At 54.3% G+C, this 19,839-nt stretch overlaps 4 protein-coding genes across 4 annotated transcripts; 2 read left to right on the forward strand and 2 right to left on the reverse strand.

Moving 5' to 3' along the window:
• Positions 1 to 1,012: 1,012 nt before the first annotated feature.
• On the forward strand, positions 1,013 to 3,596 carry MRS44_000898 (uncharacterized protein; the record flags this gene model as incomplete). Its single annotated transcript, XM_046275015.2, has 5 exons — positions 1,013 to 2,477; positions 2,524 to 2,601; positions 2,654 to 2,826; positions 2,876 to 3,492; positions 3,554 to 3,596. The coding sequence occupies 5 exons, from the start codon at positions 1,013 to 1,015 to the stop codon at positions 3,594 to 3,596; spliced, it is 2,376 nt and encodes a 791-aa protein (XP_046138794.1).
• A 526-nt stretch (positions 3,597 to 4,122) lies between these two features.
• MRS44_000899 (uncharacterized protein) lies at positions 4,123 to 5,241 on the forward strand (the record flags this gene model as incomplete). The annotated part of the gene is made up of 1 exon (XM_046275016.2): positions 4,123 to 5,241. One exon carries the CDS (start codon positions 4,123 to 4,125, stop codon positions 5,239 to 5,241), a length of 1,119 nt encoding a protein of 372 aa, XP_046138795.1.
• Positions 5,242 to 5,562: 321 nt separating this feature from the next.
• MRS44_000900 (uncharacterized protein) lies at positions 5,563 to 7,914 on the reverse strand (the record flags this gene model as incomplete). The annotated part of the gene is made up of 2 exons (XM_046267545.2): positions 5,563 to 5,969; positions 6,027 to 7,914. The coding sequence occupies 2 exons, from the start codon at positions 7,912 to 7,914 to the stop codon at positions 5,563 to 5,565; spliced, it is 2,295 nt and encodes a 764-aa protein (XP_046138796.1).
• Positions 7,915 to 11,322: 3,408 nt separating this feature from the next.
• Positions 11,323 to 14,718, reverse strand: MRS44_000901 (uncharacterized protein; the record flags this gene model as incomplete). The annotated part of the gene is made up of 1 exon (XM_046267546.2): positions 11,323 to 14,718. The coding sequence occupies one exon, from the start codon at positions 14,716 to 14,718 to the stop codon at positions 11,323 to 11,325; it is 3,396 nt and encodes a 1,131-aa protein (XP_046138797.1).
• Between the last annotated feature and the right edge of the window lie 5,121 nt (positions 14,719 to 19,839).

Raw genomic sequence — 19,839 nt, forward strand, 5'->3', positions numbered from 1 at the left:
CGGCGTGTTAGTGAGGGAAATTCGTCATCTATGGAGCTAGTAAATTGATTTCAGCCTTATGATAAGTCTTCCCGCACCAGACGAAATACTAATGGCACCACCATGACGAAGGGCAGAGACCCGAGACGCATAGTACGATAAGAAGGTAAGAATAAGAGATTACAAGAGCATATGAACACAGGGATATAGCTACAGTGTATAGGCAGCCTTAATATTCTTATTGGCATGTTGGAGACGTGCAGGCGATCAAGCCAAGGAGGGAGGGGGAGGTTATGATAGCTTCACATTGGGCTTCGAGGTGCAATTGTGTGGCACACCTACAAGCCCTACTTAAACAGTATATGGCAGCATAATACTGCTATGGCCTTACAGTGGTCTCGATATTTCTTTTGATATATCTTATCAGAATTTACTCTTTGTAACAATCCATCCACTTTATACAATACAAAAAACATTTAAACACACGATGAGCTCGGTCACGTGAAATACAGCTCCTGACCCCTGTGCCAGAGTGGATTTTCCACTATGACCCACTCCAATTTGCACGCCCGAAGTGTAACACGCATGAGGTTCCAAGTGCTTATTAGCGGAGCTAGCCGCTGGAGATGGAGAAGGAGGGAGGAGGGGTCCTGCCATGGGTGAATCCATGAAGGCACGCGCGCCAGCTTCAAGTTTAGGTAGTCTCCATCCATGTCTTGGTTGTCTTGAACTTGACGCTGACACAGCAACATCACTACCAGCGGCAACCAACAAACTCTCTTGGCCATTTACTACCTAGACTCTCCTCCAACATCACGTCGGAACCTTCTGACGCCCTCCAACTTGGTTCTACCGCCAGCTTCTTGACCCGACCTTCCTTGAGCTTCGACAAGCTCCCCGCTCTCGAGATAATACAACCTTGGGCTTCAGCCTTGTAGGACCGCGGATGGGCTCTCCCCCTCATCTCACACAATCCTAGCCCTCGCCTTGACGTCCCGACTCCTCTTCCACCGCCAACCGCCCGAATTCTTGCATGTCTCCCCCGGAGCAGTCCGAAACCTCTTCCAGCCAGCTTGTCCCCGACGAGACGCTGCCTAGCAAACCCGATGTCGAGGTGACGTCTGCCAAACACCCCGCCGCGGGGGAGACGGATACAAGGGAACGTGACCGAGATGCAAGCCTTGAGCATGCTCCAAAGTCAAACAGCGGTCCCGAGGAGGACTTGATCGACTTCCAGGACCACCCCTCGAGCATACCGCTGCAAGGCGAGAACGCAGCCGCTAGGGAGCCTCAGTCGGAAGTGGCCAGAGGAAAACAGGTCGCTAGCCACCAGCGAACCGGGAGCGATGCATTAAACGCACAGTCCTCATCCCTGGCGACCGTTAAGCCCATGATACTTCCCTCGTCGAACGACACCGCTACGCAGTATCTCACCGCCGAACCCTCCACCTACGTCGACCCCACGCCTGCAACCCCAACAACTTCTCAGCCACCTTCAAGAACTCCTTCAAATGCCACCCGCTCGCTTCACCCCGGAGAGATCTCTCCTTCCAAGTCAGATGCCGAATACGACGAGAGGCGGTACCTGAGCGAGGATGAGCAGGAAGGCAGATCACGGTCCGAGATTCAGAGCATCATGGAGCAGTTCAGTGAGGTAGGCGGCGGACCCGGCGAGGAAGAAGTCATGAGCCCCAGGCTAGAGATTGCGTCGCCCATGCTGGGACACCCTGTCCAGCATCCTCCCCGAAAGTCGAGCCTCGAACCTCTTGCACCGTCGATATCTGGACAGCTTCAAGGCCTACACATCTCGACCAGCTCACCTCCCGCAGCAGGATCAGTCGATGCCGGCATCGATGATCATGGGCCACCAGTACCCCCCAAGGACGGAATCCATGGAACGCCTCCACGCCCCAAACCAGAACGTACTGCGAGCGTGGCTACTCCAAGCTCACCGGCGCAAGCGCATCGACCCCCGCCTCCCGAGCCAGAGCCAGAACCAGTTCTTCCCTTCGACTTTCACCGTTTCCTAGAGCAGCTTCGGAATAAGAAGGCAGATCCCGTAGCGCGATACCTCAAGTCCTTCTTGTCGGAATTCGCCAAGCGGCAATGGATGGTCCATGAGCAGGTCAAGATTATTGGGGATTTCTTAGCCTTCATCGCCAACAAAATGGCGCTCTGCGAGGTCTGGAGAGATGTTTCGGATGCCGAGTTTGACAATGCTCGTGAGGGAATGGAGAAGCTGGTCATGAATAGGCTGTACACACAAACATTCTCTCCCGCCATCATGCCGCCCAAGCCCATCCCTGGGGCAAAGCCCAAGCGAAAGGGAGGTGATATCCCCCTCGGACCTGGCCGACGCGGTCAACATCAAGAAGATGTAGAGCGGGATGATATCGTTACCCAAAAGATTAACATTTACGGTTGGGTCAAGGAGGAGCATCTGGATATTCCACCTGTTGGAGAGAGTGGACGCCGCTTCCTGAAGCTGGCTCAGCAAGGTCATCGCATTCAAACTATGTGTGGCTTATCGCTAACTTGGAGCAGAACTACTCAAAATCAAGTCGTACAGAGCACCACGCGACAAGATCATCTGCGTCCTGAACTGTTGCAAGGTGATCTTTGGTATGACGCCCAGACCCTCCCTCAGCTGACTGCGTCCTCTAACACGGTGCAGGTCTATTGAAACACAACAAGTCGGATTCATCGGCCGACTCCTTCATGCCCCTGCTCATCTATGTCGTTTTGCAGTCGAACCCTGACCACTTGGTCTCTAATGTGCAATACATCCTTCGGTTCAGAAACCAGGAGAAGCTTGGAGGCGAAGCAGGCTACTACTTGTCCTCCCTGGTAAGACATTCATTAGGTCAAGGAGTTTAACATACTAACAGAGCTTCAGATGGGTGCCATTCAGTTCATCGAGAACATGGATAGGACGACTCTAACCATCACGGATGATGAGTTTGAAAGGCACGTAGAAGCAGCTGTCTCAGCTATTGCCGAGAAGCATGCAGCATCGCCACCAGCGACCCAACAGCCCGTATTTAACGAGAAGTCGGTACCCCCTGGTGAGCCGGCCAGCCGACAATCTCTCGATGGGCAAAATACGCCCGCACCCCGCCGTTCAACGTCGAATGATGGCTACACGGGTGACGACAAGGCGGCCATTACAGGCCTTCTCAAAACAATCCAGAGACCGCTCTCCACGATCGGAAGGATGTTTTCCGACGAACCTGTTGCCACCAGCGAGCCAGGTCCTAGTAGTGCACCTCGCACTCCAGCACCGCCAGAGCAGCTTCGCCAGAGTCGTGAAGAGCCCCGTGAACCCCCACACCCAGCAGCAAGGCACGAGCTATCGGCAGAAGAAGCAGCTGCCCGGCAAGCGAGTGCCGAAGCGGCAGAAGCCCAACGACTCTCCCGGGCTGAGCACGCGAATGTCGTCGAAACGCTGGCAGGCATGTTCCCAGATCTAGACAAGGAGGTGATTAGTGATGTGGTATACGAGAAGGAGGGAAGGTGAGTAACATGCATGATCCATCGTCTTTCGGTCAGCTCAGGCTAACACACCTCTTTCCAGGGTTGGACTAGCTGTTGATGCATGCCTTGCACTATCTACGTGATGAGGCTGGGGCGTGATGAATAAGCGGGGTTCAATGTTGCAATGGATAGTTATTGTTAGCTCTACTGGTGCTGTACTTTGTTGGGCGATTTGCGAAGCATCACAGGGCTATCTGGGATATGCCATTGGGGCAGATGGCAAGCTACAAGAGAAATATCACAATATCCAAAGCAAGCACATGTGCCTGTAACTGTGTTGTGTTGTGTTGAGCTGGGTGTCTGCGTCTCGCGTCGAGCGTTTCCAAGATGAATCAGAAAGGCCTGTAATTTGCATTCAATACGAGATGATACAAATTTCTAGTTAAAGAGCACAGCCTAGCTGCATCGTCGTGTTGGTCTTGAATGTGCCCAAAGCAAAGCATCCTTGTCAACGGGCCGGGTTGACTCATCTGGCCGGCTGAGCTCAGACCTAACAGAGAGGATGGAGTCGTTAAATAAACTCAGCCTGCTTCTATCAAGTATATAAATGGATATCAAGTCGGACAGCATCCTACCATCAAACCAATTTTAACTCATCTTTTGCCCATCATGCCGCGAAAGCTCGTCACCGTCCGGCAAGTATCAGCCCTCACACCAATCCCCGGCGCCGACCGCACCGTAGCCGCCTCGGTCGACGGCTGGACATGCGTCGTCGCCATTGGAGAATTCAAGCACGGCGACCGCGGTCTATACTTTGAGATCGACTCCCTCCTGCCCGGGTCGGACCCCCGGTGGGCATTTCTGGCAAACCCCGCTCCGGACGGCAGTAACAACGGCCCCACACCGGACATCCGGATCAGGACGCGCCGGGTCCGGGGCGTAGTTTCGCAGGGCCTGCTCATGCCGTTGTCCAAGTTTCCAGAGGTAGTCGCCGCCGTCGAGGGGCTCTCTTCCGAGGAGCTGAAGGAGACTAGCTTCGAGGACATGCTCAAGGTCCGCAAGTTTGAGGATCCCTCGACGTTGTTGCCTGTCTCCGGCGGCGGCACTGCCCTACCAGAGTTTCCCTACTTTATCCTCAAGACGGACCAGGAGCGTGTGCAAAACATGCCAGAGGTGTTTGACTCCCACGCAGACGAGGTGTTCCAGGAGTCCACAAAGATGGATGGGTCCTCCATGACGGTCTTCTACGTCCGCGCCGACAGCACCCACTACCCGCTCCTGGCCCCGGAGATTGTAAACGACACCTCGGGCTGCTTCGGCGTGTGCTCCCGGAACCGAACCCTCGTCGAGGGCCACCCAAGAAGTCCGCCGCTCTTCTGGTCCACGGCACGGAAGCTCAACCTCCCCACGACTCTCTCGGCTCTGGGTCGCAACGTGGCCATCCAGGGCGAGCTGTGCGGGTCTAGCATCCAGGCCAACTACGAGGGCTTCCCCAAGAACACGCACGACTTCTTCATCTTCTCTGTATGGGATATTGATGCCCAGCGCTACCTGCCTCCAAGGGAGGTACATGATGAGTGGGCGCCGCGGTTAGGTGTGCCGCACGTCCCTGTGCATGGATATCGGTTGTTGCGCGAGATTGGAGGGAGCGTGGCTGAGCTCGTCAAGCGGGCTGAGGGCCAAGGCGTCAACGGGAGGAAGAGGGAGGGCATCGTGCTGAAGCGAGAGGATGGCGGGTTCAGCTTCAAGGCCATATCGAACTCGTACCTGATCAAGCACGGGGAGTGACGGATGCGATACGCCAGTGAGGCTTCATAGAGCTCGCACCAAGTTACGAAGGATACCATTGACAGTGTTGCATAGTTAAAAGGTTCTATTGGACAAAAAGATGGTGATGCGCTTCCGTGGTAAAACAAAGTCTTTCGCTTCAATACCCCCCTCCGAAATGAATTCGGTCCCTCCCTACCCAAACCGTCTTTGTACATATAGCCAAGACCAGACTCTCTCTCAACAGACAAGCAAGGCTCGGCATGAGCGTCGTATGTACAAGCAGACCCGGGAATAGAAATACAAGAGTCATGGATCGTGAGGCTTAACTGTCACTGTCGTTCAGAAGCCTCTGTAGCCGCCCCCGTTTCCGTACCCGTATGATTGCCTGTTGAGAGGGCTGTAACCACCGTACTCGTTGTCATAGCGCCCCATGCCTGGCGGACTTGGCGCTCTATGGGCCCAGGCTACAGGGGCTGCGCCGTGAGCGTGTTGCGAGTCGTTGTGATCCATGGCGGTCAAGTCTCGGTAGTACGAAGGAGGGCTCGAAGAGTAATCGTTTGCCCGCAGGCCTTCCTCAGCAGCAACATAGTTGTCACGGGACATGGACCGTTGGTGCTGCTTCTCTTGAATGGGGGCTGAGACGGGGAACATGTTGATGCTAGTGTTGGTGTTGTCCTTGCGGTCGAGGAGGAGCGAGTTGCGGGCGTCCAGGGGAGTGAGCGTGTCCATGTCACGCTGAGCTTTCTCTGTAGGTTGTTTGTCAGTGTCAAAGTCATCTATCAGGTTATGTTGATTCAACTTACCCATCTCCTTTCTTCGCTTGCGGTGGGGGTTCTCCTTAACCAGGAGGTTGATGGCGTTCCAGATAATGAGGATCACCAAAAGACCAGTGAGGGCGGACTGCACGGCGATTAGGACCACGCCGGCAACCGTCTTGCTGTCTTGAGGAATGTTGAGCTCGTGGACAAAAATGAGAATGCAAGCCACCGACAGGACGCGCACAGTCTGGATGGCAATACCAATGATGTTGCCAGACTTGCGCTCAAAGGGTCGAGCCCAGACGAGCAGGATGAGCATGATGCTCTCGACGACGAGCTGGGCAATCGTCTGGGGCAGGCCGTTTCCATCGCCAACGGCAAGGGTGCAGCCCTTGGCAAAGAGGTAGACGATGGTGGGGATGAAGATCCACCAGTACTCCTTCTTGTACGACTCGTAGAAGAGAGAGTACTTGATCCAGATCTCCTTGTTCTGGTACAGGCCATCAGGGCTACCCTCAGAGCTCTTGAGCTTGCGGACGGTGCTGAAGATCTTCCACGTGAAGAAGGCAAGGATGGCGGTGAAGATGGCCAGCGTCACACCAGCCAGAGTCTTTGCCGCCCACGAGTCGCCTTGGGTGAATTGGAACACGCAGTACAGGACCCAGATACCGTAGAGCACCAGGATAAGGTGAGTGATAGTTCGAGCGATGGAGCCCCAGTAATGCTGGCGGAAACCAGCCAGAGACTTGGGGAAGCTAGCGAACAGGGCCCAAACCTCGAGGATGACCTTGACCAGAAGAATACCGACAATGATGGCGGCAATGATGATGGCAACCACCAGCAGAACAGTCATGAAGGTGTTGGACTTGGGCACGCTGTACTGCTGGACAAAGGCCGAGATTCCAGAAACGGAGATGACGTTGGTAGCACCAGACTCGCCAGACTCGGAAGATTCGCTTGAGCCGCCAACTGAAGTCTCCAGCTCACCACGGGTGGCCAGTCTGGCCAACGACTCAAAGGTGTCGAAAGCTCGCTTGACCTTGAAAGAGTGCTGCTCCGGGGTGCTGGTCGAGTTGTCGGGGAAGACGAGTGTAGCGTTCTTGAGGAATTCGACGCTGTCCGTGGTGAGGTCACCTCCTGTCATGCTGCGAAAGTTGTCGATGGAGATCTGGATCTGCTGCCAGGGGATGATACCGGCCGAGAAACCGAAGTTCTTTGCGAAGCTACGGTACACAGGCGGGTAGTCAACTGACAGCATGCCGTTCATGGCCATGCCCTGGAACCATCCCAAAGTCTCTGCGAAGCTGGGACTGGGGATACCACCACTGGCAGCGCTAGCACCACCAAGAGCAGACGATGCGGCCGTGGCACCAGAGACGACGAGGGCGGCTCCAATGACACCGACAGACAGGTAGGTTACGGCGTTGACTGAGGCAGTCTTGCCGTTTTGGACTTGCGATTGAATACAGGCAACCTGCTCCTTGTCGTCGTCGAGGCTCAGGAGCTTAAGAGTCGCTTGAGCAGCAATATCGGGGACCTGGAAAGCGATGGCAGGGACCTTGTTTGCCCACTCAGCGGGGATCTTCTGAGTGCCCTTGGCAGCGAAATGGTCAGCGGGTATGGGGCAGAGCTGCTTGATACCCTGTTCGCAAGGATTGAAGCTGTTCTGATAGACTTGGCGGCCATATGCCGTCACTTCGAGATAAGCAGACACGTTCCGCCTCGTCTTGCTAGTGCCGGCCACATCAAAAGTAACCTCCTGCTTGTCGTTGTCGTAGCTGAGGTTCAGCCTCTCAACCTTGATATCGGGAACGGTACCGCAGTCGGAGAAGCCAGAAGTCTTGAGAACATTGTCACCCAGAACGCCAGTGACGAGAGCCGCGGCCGTCGCAACCACCTTCCATGCGCTCCACTGTGAGTGAGATCGAGTCATTTTCGAAGAAAGTGTCGTACAAGGAAACTAGAGAAAAAGACGGGAAATTCGTAACTCGTTCGCGACTGGATCGAGTTGTTGGGCTTCGAAAAGTGTTGGTCGTCAGGGTATAGTCAAGAGACACAGTTGAGTAGATATCCAAGAAAATTGATATGGATAGCGGAAAAGAAACCGAGAAATAGTTGAAAATCGTTGGAGGATGATGTAAGGAATGGTATCAAGACGATAAAATAGAGATGTAGAGAGAGACTGTAGCTGAAGAGCTGTATGTGTAATGAATGGCGGAGACGCAAGTTATCTCAAAGGTTAATGGCAAGGCAGTGCAAGCACGCGCAAAGATGGCCGAGGATCAACCTGGAAAGAAAAGAAGTGAAGGGGCAACGAGTTGCCTAGACGCCCGTGAAGTTCCAACGTGCCGGCGTTTGATCGTTCGTGGGTGTCGTGTGTCGTGGAGGTGCTGAGTGAGGGTGTCGTGATGGGGCGGGCGACCAGTCCGCTTATAAGGGAGGGTCGGGGCTTTTTCGAGTCTGTCTAACGGATGGGATGGGCCGATTGGGCGCGTTATGTGATGCTGAAATGAGAGGCCAGGAGTCGACAATGCCGCAAAGGAAGCAGCATGTCCTTCTTTGGACGGAAACAGTTGCAAAGAAAGACAGTGAAAAAGGAAAACGACGCTTGAGATGGGTTTGTACAATGCAAAAGACCAATGTGATGAGAGAGAGAGATGAGGAGAGGGAAGAAAGAGCAAGAGGAGGGAAAAAGAGGAGAAGCCCAAGAGAAGAAAGGATAAGACAAGACGAGACAAGGAAGCACGAGCAGAAAAACGAGAACTAAACGGGGATCCCAACCCAAAGGTGGAGGAGGTTCCAGGTTCTGAGGTGCGATCCATCCAAGAGGAAGGAGGGAGGGAGGCGTCCTTCCGATTGATAGACACCCCAAACACCAAAGGGCCTCCAGTTCACGGGCAGGAGCCAACCACCAGCGGGGGAAGCTACGACCTACGCCTGGAGTCGCCGCAGTCAGCAATCAACAACAGCAACATCCATCCAGTCAGTGGGCAATCAAGCAATTCGGCCATCCTTGAGCGTGAGAACGGTTCTGTCGAACCACCACCGACGACGGATCGAACCCCTGAGACGCCAACCCAAGATCCCTGACCCGCTTGCCAGGGGGACCCCCTCCCACCCGTGGAGCCTCAGTGGACCATCAGCCAGGGGCTCGCATCAAGGGTCCTGGCTCAAGGCACACTCACGCTCGTTTTTTGCTGCTTCCAGCGGCTCTTCTGCCCGTCCAAGCAGGTTCTTGAAAGTCTTGAGATGCAGGGGTTTGACCCTTTGACCCACAGAACCCGACCCTCCCTCTCAGACGGTGGCTTCTCAGCGGCTGGCCAGTCCCAGGCCAAGACGCGGTCGACCCCAGCTTCTTCTGAAACCAGCTTAGGAAAAGAAAGCTGCTCCCAGCCAGCCAGAGCGGTGGGCTTGGCCTGCTCCATATGCTTATTCAACGTCCGTTCGGGTTTGTGGGTGGTTGTGCATGCACATCTCGTCTGTCGTCTCAGCTCATGTGCCAACATCCATCATCACGAACCCGTATATCGGGTTTCTCCTCACTCTCTGTGAACCAGAGATGAACTGAATGTCTCTTGAATATTGATCAATATGAACCAACCACTCAATGTCTCGAGCTGCCAAGTCTCAACCTCGACTCGACTATCCAACCAACCTTCTGGCGTGAAATGATCTACCACCCGCCTCAAGCCTCCCGACCGCAAAATCCAAGCACCCATGCTTCATCCATGGAAGTCATGAATTGCCCCAAGCTCCTCTGTCCCTCGTCAAGGAATAACCCGTGTCCAACCTCGGCGCCCTCCCCCTTGGTCGAAATCACGTCTTCCTTTCCTGCAGGTACAGGCCCACGCGGCATCAAGTGCTTCAAGCCGGCGTGTTCCACACATATTGCGTCCCAGGTTGCCCTGTCTATGGAACACAAGACGAATGATAAACCTCTGTGCCGCCTTTCCGTCCTCGTTGTCATCAGCAAAGGCAAACCAGACGCTCGGGAGGAAGCTACGCTACGATGCCACCGTTGATCGTAGTCCAGACACTCGGCCGTGTCAAGTCATGTCGCCACTGACTCGATGTTCCATCACTGACTTGTCAGCGTCTCAGCAGCCGCTGCTGCAACTTTAGCTCAACAACACAGTCCAGACTCCTTCTGTGTGCTCGTGCTCTGGCCGATCTGTCGAAAAAGATGTCACGAGTCCTCGGCCCCGAAAAGGGAGACCGGGCACCGACTGAAGCCGACCCTGCTCGGTCTTTGATGAACCCAGCGCCGCCACCACCGTCGTCGTCGCCAACGTCCATTTATTTATCCATAGATAGAAACATTGATCCATCCATCTATCATCTCCTTACTCAGCATGGCCAGGGTTGACGCGGCCATTGCAAATCTCGGTAACCAACCCAGCCACAACGATCCTTGCTTGGCCAGACTCGGTCACATTTCTCGATTCCCTTGTTGTAATAGACACTGAACAGAGAATGTCGCGTAGCAGTAATAGCACACGCGAGCAGATGAACAGAGAACTAATTACAACAAGCTAGTCGGTATCAGTCTGCTCAATCTCTCTCATCTCATGAGACCACAAAATAAGCCAGATTTTTTTTTAACGCCCATCAACCTCAAACGCCCGGCCGATTTCACATACGGCCCAAGCGCCTCCCAAGCGTATCCCAACTCTATTCTCCACCACACACTCCCAGAGTCCATATGGAATCCACAACCGACCCAAGCCCCCTTTTGAGACGAAAAGCTTGGCTTGCAATCGCTCTTTTTAGACCCAGGCTTCGTCATCCATTGCTCACGCGAGAGGCGTGTTCCCGCTGAGCCTCCCATGTCTTCCCCATCTCATGCCGCAGCCGGTATATTTAGCAATGCCAAGTGCAGATCATAGAGTCCAGATGTTATCGCTGCAAGATGCAATTTGACATTTTCATTCATAAATAAGACCCTGGCGCCAGCTTTGTATCCCTTTCTCGTCTTGCTTCGTCTCAAATCCCTCCTTATCCAATGTCCCTATGGTGCCGTTCCAGATTGCTCTGCCTCAAAGCTTCGAGTCATCCGTCGCCAACACCCTCGCCTCCCAGAGAACCCCCAGAAAGAATCCAAGAAATCTAGTCGGCCCAAGAAAAGAAACAGGCTCTCGCCTATAAGCCCAAATCATCGTCCGTAAGAATCGTCATGGTATCCCAAATACATTGCCATCCTCCCCCTTTACCACTCATGGTCTGGCTAGTGCCACCAGACATAATAATAATCCCCAGATCCCGCTGCACTCGTAGACGATGCGAGCCAGGACAGCCGCAGTCATCACTCGTGTCCTCGGGTCTCGGGCTAAACATCCTCTTGCTAATACCCAGGCATCCGCCCATCGCTCCACATGTTTCCGCCATTGTTGTTGTTGTTGGCATTCAAGTTTGGTGAGTGCGAATAAGGCGATACTGATCCCTGCCCACTAAATGGGCTTCCATTGCCGCTCGACGGGTCCATTATCCCGTCGTACCCCATCTGTTGCATCGGTACCCCGTGGTTCTGCTGAAGCCCAAGCGCATTCATTTGGTTGTATGATTCTACCCCATTGCTCGGCATCATATAGCCGTTAGGGCCTTGCTGCACGTAGCCCCCTTGGCGGGCAACAGGCATCTCCTGCATCTGCGCGGCGTGGTTAAAGCCGCCGTGGTTAATAGGATGCATCCCCATCTCCGCGTGCGGATTGGGCCCAACATTGCCAAATTGGTCTTGGTAAAATCCAGGGGTTTGTTGATACGCATCCGTCGGCATGACTGGCTGGTAGATCAGGTGGCCCGGTTGCTGATATGGCATCTGAGTATTTGGTGGAAATCCCCCGCAAGCCCCTCCAGGGAATTGCATATCAGAAACGGTTTGGTCGACAGGTGTTGTGAGGATGTTTCGTGGAGGAGGATCCTGAATTGGACTGATAACAGTGTCTGCTTCGAGCTCGCTGGCCTTGGCATCCACCAGACGCAGCACCGGCAGCGATATTTGCTCCATGTGGTTTGCCAGGTGAACCGTCAGCTTCTTCCAGGTCGGGAACGTCTTGCCACAGAACCTGCAGGGCTCATCTTGGGGCCGCTTCGTTGTCTCTCGGTGGCACTGCTCAACCTTTTGCCATGTGGGCTCCGCACCGCCTGCCTTCTTTATCGCAGCCTTTGTCTTGACCCTTGGCTCAGGGTACTTGTGCTCTCGCACGAGATGCTGAAGGAAGTTGTCACGTCGGTAACACTGGTGATGGCAAGCCTCAACATCGCACGTCCACCATTCAAGATGGCGATGTCCTTCGTTCTCGTGTCGAACCCAGTCAGCCTTGCGCTTGAACATCTTTGGCTCCCTACACTTGTCCCAGGTGCAAGTGAAGGGTTGCACATCCTCATGAACATGCTTGGTCCAATCAGAGGGCTTCGTAAACTTCTTGCTCGTGTAACAAAGCTGGCACTCAAACTCGGCCGGCAGGCGGCTGGTCGGAGGCATGGGAATATCCTGGCGGAAGCTCTCATGGTTGATGGCACCTTCAACCGGGGTCCCATCATCGATATCGTTGGGCGATGAGAGAGGATCAAGTTCTTGAGGGCTATTGTTTTGGTCGAGAAGAGCAGCCGAGCCACCTCTAGCGATGCACAGGATACCGGAAGGGCACTTGGCACCCAACCCGAGGTGGGTAACCTTGTTCTTGAGCAAGGACTTGTAGCGTTGCACTTGTTGATAAGCAATACGATCAACAAGATAGTTATTGGTGTTGGCCAAGTCGGGATTCAGATCGATGATGTGCTGCTGGAATCCTTCAAGGTTGGGAGTGATGTTGTCGATGATGTTGGGGTTTGTCTTCATATCGGATTCATCCAGGTCCTCGTCATCGTCGTCTTCATCGTCATATTCCGTATTCTTGGTCTTAGCCAAGGCGGCTACGGGTGGTCCTCCCGTCTCACGCTTCCACATCGACACAAGAGTCGGGTGGCTCTCTGTCTGCATGCCGGCTGGTGTCGGCTTAGGGAGATCCGACTTACTTCGTTGTCGCCGGATGGAGCCCTTGATAGAGAGGCTGCCAAAGGGACTCTTCGGCGAAGTCACAGATGCCACAGGTGTGGCACTAACGGATCCATTGCGGGCGTGTGTAGTTCCGATGGATGCAATGTTGCTACCCATAGAAACAATAGCCGTATTGATCGAGGGCATGGGCTTCTTGCCCCAGCTTCCCATGCGGACCGGTGGCGCAAGGCTTTCGCGTTTGTTGGAGATGCTATCGCGCTTCGAGTCTTGGCTTCCTCGGCTATCGTTGCTTGGTATACTCTCGTCGTCATTCCCGGTGCGATTACGCTTAAGGATCTGAGAGGTACTAGGCCGACGCACCAATGTTCCGAGACCCCTGAGCAGGCCGCCTGGCTTGCTCCCCTTGTCCCCTCGGCTCACAGAGAGCTTCTTGAGAATGCCGCCGCTGGTGACCTCGGACATGTCGAGGTCAAACAGACTGGGGAGACTTCGCCGGCGGGTACCCCACGTGGCGGCTCTTGAGATGATTGAATCAGTGTCTCGGCACATTCTCTCAAATCTTTCCATGGCAGCCGCCGACGTTTCTGGTTGATATTTTCCATCTGCTCCGTTTCTGATACCATGCACCATCGGAGCATCGGCCCAGTTCCGGTCAGCAGCGATCATGTCGTAGTCTGTCTGGTTCATTTCGCCTTTGCCATGATAGTAAGTCTGACCAGGGATGACCCTGTTTTCGGTCTGGCGGTTGAATGGGACCCCGTCATGAACATCATCGCGTGGGCGATTGAGCTCATTGATAGTGTCCTGAGACGTCTCTGCCGGCTGGATAGAAAGGTCATTCATCTTATTGGTCAGCCAATCACCAACCATTCCCTTCCGCTCCTCGTCGTTTCGCCTAGTAGCCAGCTCGTTAATACTTGGCGTCTCCTGCGAGGTACGGTTGTTGGGGTCCAGCCCAGCATGTCCAGTCACTGAGCTGCGCTGCCATTGCCCTGTGGAGTCACGGGCTGCGGAATTGTCGCTTGAGGATATCAAGTCCCCGGCCGACTCAAACCCGCCGCGAACCGTAGTCGGACTATCCTCAAAGGATCGTTCGATAGAGGTATGAAGAGGGGTCTCATCGTCCTTACCCCACATCGAGACAGTAACTCGAGGACTAGTCATGGCCGCAACACTGGGCGCCAGGCCGTCTTCGCTGGACCGGCAGCTGCTACTCTGACTGGGTGTCAAGGAGGTCTGTGTGACGATGGGAGGTGGGTTGAACTGCTTCTGGATCACCTGTGGCGAGATGCAATTGGGAAGCTCTGGAGGGGCCGATCCCTTGATCGCGTGAGAGAGGTCACTCTGGGGGGTTCTTGTGTGCACCGACGCCGTTTGTTCGGGAGTCAATGGATTGTAGGTGTTGATGTCCACATCCTGGCCCGACACAAGACCGGGAGAAATAGACGGGCCAAGCACGGCCTGGTCTCCGAGGAAGATAGGATCGACTCTCTCGATGTTGTTGAAGTCGGCGCCGAAGAAAGGGTCCTCCTCAAAGTCGCTATAGTCACTGGGCTGGTACTGGTCAAGGCTAGAGTTGGAGCCGGGGGTCTCGAGGTAGTTGATGGGCGACAGCGACTCGCTATCGATGCGCGACAGGGTGGGTGGTAGTTGGTTCGAGTCGATGGAGGAGGTCGATGGGCGTTGTTGGCCAGGGAAGGCTTGAGTATGGGGGTCTTGGACCTCGAATGTGGAAGCCATGGTTGCGACTGGGAGGAGAGGGAGGAATGGAAGTATATATGCAATGAGTGGATCTTGACTGGGCGTGCTCCCTCTGTCAGATCACAGGCTGGGGATCATGGTCCTGGGGACCGGTGCGCGGCGGAGGAGGTGGGAGGTGGATCGGCTCCGTTGGAGAGCGATCGTGGCTGCAGAACGAGGCCCGTCAAGGTTCAGGCAGGTCGCGGCGACTGGTAGGATGCAAAAAAACAGGAGCCGCCGGTAGGGTTGAGAGTGACAGGTGAAGGAGAACAGTATTCCCTTGAAGTCGGGTTGAGAGGAAGAAGGAGGGGGAAAGGGCTGAAGTTGGAACGCGGCGTCGCGCGTGAAAGCGGATCAAAGAGCGCTTAGGGGCGCCGATGCCCCTGCTCAGTTCAGGTAAGGTAGGTTACTTAACCCAGGACAGCGAACCCACAGAAGCAGGAGACACAAGAGATCGGCGCAGGATTGTGGCGCGCAGGTTCAAGCAGACGGGAGGGATTGAAGCAGCAGCAGAATGTGCAGAGAAGCGAGGCGAGTGAGTGAGTGAGTGAGTGTCTTGTTGAGGGGCAGCTGGCAGGGGAGATGTGGGAGGGGGGTTTCACTGGAAATGGAAGCCGGCGTCTGTGATATGGGCGGAGGAGGGGCTCGCGACTGAAGTGAAAGCAAATCAGAGCAGGCCAGAGTCGGCGGCGCAGGGACAATACTGTACAGAGGCTGACTGGAGGGCAGACACAAAAGCGACTGTGGCAGAGGCGAAGGTGGATGAAATGAGGCTTGAACAGTGAGAGCCGGCGTTTTGATCCCAAGGGAAAAAGACGAGGGCGGTAAGGTCGTGCGGTAGTTGGTCCAGAGCGAGGGGCGTTGCAGGCGCAGGCGTGACATCCATCCATCCATCCAATACTGTACAGCCTGGTCCGTCCCCTTGCTTGTGCGAGCCATGCGGGAGAGTAGAGGACCAGCGGGTGCCCAGTCGCAGGGTTAGAACCGCCGGGGAAACGGTCGTTTGGTGTCTATTGCAACCACAGACAACAGCTGGACGGGACTCTCGCATCAGGCCCGCTGGAAACGGTATGCCTCTATCGCCCGTATCCATCTCCGCTAGGCGTTCTGGATGGGGGGGCTTTGGAGCCGAGGCGCATTCAACCCAGCCCCACGCCCCATGAGAGACCCTTGTTCCAGCTCGTCCATCATCCAACCATTCAGAGCCTCTGGCGCATCTCCCAAGGCGTTTTCCAATGCCCCGACTTGGGAACGGATCAACCACAGCTGGTGCTTTGTGTGTGCGTGCGAGGAACACCAGTTGCGGCGGAGCTTGTCTTGGTTCGACTTTGAACGAGGCAGGACAGGGGGCGCCTTTTGGGAACCATTACAGAGCATATTGTCGTACCAGACACACACCTCAAGCGATGCTCTGCAACCCTAGCGTCGGGGGAGACTCCATCAGCCTTGTAGGGTTTTTCTGATGTCACTGCTCTGCTGCCGGCGTGAGACGTGTCTCGGCGACGAGGCACTTTTCAGTCGGTTGTCGGCTTGACCCTGCCGCCCTGTTTCGACCAAGCATCCTTTCTTAGTCCATCACCGCTCCCAGGCATCCGAGCTAATACCATGGCGATGGCCTGCAGGTGTCAGGCAGAAGCGGTGCCATTCTTGTTGATTCCCTGCTTGAGAAGATACCTCAAACTTGACGGAGTTTTTCCACTTTATGGTGCGGCTGAAACTGGAGTTGATTGAGGAGGGACACAGCCTCTCGCCTGTGCTGCGCATGCATGGTGCGATAGGTCTATCGTCTTGTCGATCACCGCTCGCCAGCTCCTCTTTTAGGGCATGATTTCTGGAAGTCTTCCCGTGTCAGCAGCGGCGTTTCTTTGAACCTCTGGGAAAGCCTCGGTAGAAACGCCGTCAGATTTCATCATTGACAGACCATTGTCTGGGAAACATCGGCAGTCTCCATGGACACACTCTAATGCCACACTGTCCATATCAAGGGGTGCGAAAAGCGCCTTGCGCAGCATGCGTTGTCCTAGCAGGCACTTGCTTGCGCGAGGTTGCGGATCTTGCATGCAGTGGTTTACGCCCGATTAACGTTTGAACAAGAATCTCTCGGTCGCATGGTTGGTGGATCTCGGGGACTGGGCAGCTGGTCAAGCTGAAAATAGTCTCAAGGATAACCTAGACCAACTCCGTCGACCACAATGATCCAAATGTGACGTTGAAGCAGGTGTCTCTGCAGCTTTCCCCAGTTTTCTCCCAGCGGTCCTGTCAAGAAGTCATGATGAGCTCCTGATTGGGCAACGATGCGCGACTTGGAAAGCGCTCAATCGTGACGCAAATGTGCCAAGATGTCGGTCCCTGTCAAGGTCGGGAGTAGCGCGACCCTCAGCGGCGGGTTGTTACTGAGTCCAAGCGTCCGGAGTCACAAGACTGCCAGGCAGGCCAAGTACAAATAAACCCACGAACCAACCTCGAGGCTGTGTAGCAGAAACATGGCTATTGGGCAGAGGAATTCGATGTCGAATCGAAAGTTGTCTGCTGGCGAGTTGCTGAGTGTGAGATCAAACTGGGGCAGTGCTCCGTCAAGCACAAGCCATGCGGAGATTTGTTTATCTGCCGCTCGGCTTTGTCATCTCGAAAACATGGATGCGCTGCAAATGGAATGAAGCGCCGAATGCTGCATTCATTCGCAAGTTCATGTGTCGTCTCTGGTTCTTGATCGCCGTGACTTCTAGGTTGGTTCATGTGGCCATCCAAGACGGTCCCCGACCTTCTCTGTGAGGTGCCCGAATTGCCGATTGCACGTGACGATATTTCCTCTGGGTCCGGCCCTTCGTTCCGAGCGTCGCGCCTGATATGGCGCCCATGACACCTTTGGCCCGCTAATCCGAATCAAGCAAATCCATCTTCAACTTCACTTCTCCATCTTCATTCAACGTCGATGCGTTGACTGTTGTCCTGCGCCCAGCTTCATCGCCTCTAGCTTCTGCATTTTAGCGGATCGTGCACGTCCTCTGTTTCTGCAAAACGTCGCTGTCCTCTCCTCACCTACCTACGCCCGAGGGGCTTTGCTGCATCATTACGCTGCACCGTGCTGTAGCTCTCGTGCGACTTCTGTCGCCGCTGTGCCCATCATGTTCCAGGTCCGTGACCAAATAACCCGCAAGCACGTATCTACTAGAATGCTTCTGCTGACAAGTAGTTGCCGGATAGCCCAATCCAGATGATCAATTTCACCTGCGCCTCCACAGGGCGCGGTCTGTCGTCTTGACAACTCAAGAGTAGGTGGCTTTCTGCCGCAGACATAGCCTTGATCCAGATCTCTTGTCCGAGAGCAGATGGGTCTGACCATAGGCTTCTATCTCCTTGGCACTTGGCTTGGATGTTCTGTGGGGGTTTCTACCCCTCACTCCCGTAACCCTGCCCCTCGTAATGCTCATCTCTAATCTGTCGGTGTCTCGTATAGGCTCGTGGAGATTCGGGCGGCTCAGCGCACGTTCGAAGGCGCATACGTTCGCACAGCCCTAGGTCAATTCTCATTTGCCCTCATCATTCTCAAGATCTTTACTTCAGAGTTCTATGCCATCGGCGCTTTGTTCGCAGTCTATGGAGTGGCAGTGATGCTGGTGGCCATCTACCGTCGTTATGAAGGCAACCACCAGTTCTTCAATTCCGAGTCACCTGATGGAACACTGAAGCGCAAATTTAGGACGAGCGGGAACAGTGTTTTACTGCTGACGGTCCTCAGTCTGAGTGCTTACGTGACGTTGATGGTGCTCACCTGGCGTCTGGTTTCATAGTGGCGATTTGTGGCGGTTTTCTTGACAGCTTTTCTGATGATTGCTATTAGTACCATGTGGAGGAGCTTTATAATGTTCACTCGGGGGGCATAGCGGTGTTTCTTGGTTGGGTTTCCTGGTTACTTTTCATTCTGGCATTATCATATTCTCATTATCCATCAACCTGAGTCTCGAGTGCTCCAGTGCCGCTCAACTAACCCGGAGCAAGAAGGGAATCTGTGCCAAGCGTCGTCGCTTCGATTGAACCAGCCTATGCCACACGATGGCGACAACAACGACGGGGTTAACAAATCCCAGCCCAATCACCCAGGGATCCCAGTAGGTCAAATGCTGCTCAGGCATTGTCACCAGCAGCGTCCAACCGCAAGCAATGAAGGAGACTGTCAATGCTCGCTGGGCCATCCAGAAGTCGTACTCTGGCATGCCCGGTGCTTCATCTGAGAAGACGCAGATGCATTCGGGTAGGCAAAACGCTCTTTGAGTGCGCTGACCATAGTATATCACGGTCCTTTCAATTTCCTTGCAGGTCTGTGCAAGGAGATGGTCCACGCATGCAGCGAAAAGATGTCCCATAGTGCAGACTTGGCGGTGGCTGATGAAGGCGCTTGAATGATGATGAGATTCATAAGGAACACGATTGATAAGAGCTTTGAAGGGGACTTACTCTGTTTTTGGTCTGCGTTGATCTCTGTCAATATCTGGAAAGGAGCTCTGTGCGTGCTTGATTGAGGTTTGGGTTGGATATGGGGTCGTAGCCCTCGGGGATATTGAGTTTTTAGAATCACGTCGCCACCAAACACTCATGAAAATGCATTTAAACACCGTGTCCAAGTAAAGGGCTTTTGTGGCCGATTGCAATCTTGAGTCATGCAGTACAATTGAATTGGCCATACCTCACAAACCAGTGCCAAGTTGGGTCCGTGATATCAACCATGGTGTTGAGCCCTTGATGCCCTCAGCTTTCAGCTGTAGTACTTCAAGAATGATACGGGTCCCGTTGAACCAATAAAAGAGCAACTGGACTGCAAATAACAAGAGAAAAGTACCCATCATTGCATCGCATTCATGTCTTCCTTGCTAAAATCCAAACTTCCAATAGGTCCTGGGGGCACGTGCCTGAGCCGGATCCGCCACCCTCAACCAATCCTTTTGCTGCCGACATGGAGATATCGAATATGGCGCCTGCTGTGAAACCTCAATTATCGGGCCATGGAAATAAGATGAGCTCTGCAGCTTCCACCACGAAAAAGAAACGAGTAGAGACCGTTTGACTGCGGTTGGGTGGAGTAATGTTACGGTGCCAGCGCGTGATTGAAATTTTTGAACAAGC

The sequence above is a fragment of the Fusarium solani genome (genome assembly GCF_023522795.1).
Source record: "Fusarium solani strain SB1 chromosome Unknown bctg00000000, whole genome shotgun sequence".
NCBI classification, from domain to species: domain Eukaryota; kingdom Fungi; phylum Ascomycota; class Sordariomycetes; order Hypocreales; family Nectriaceae; genus Fusarium; species Fusarium solani.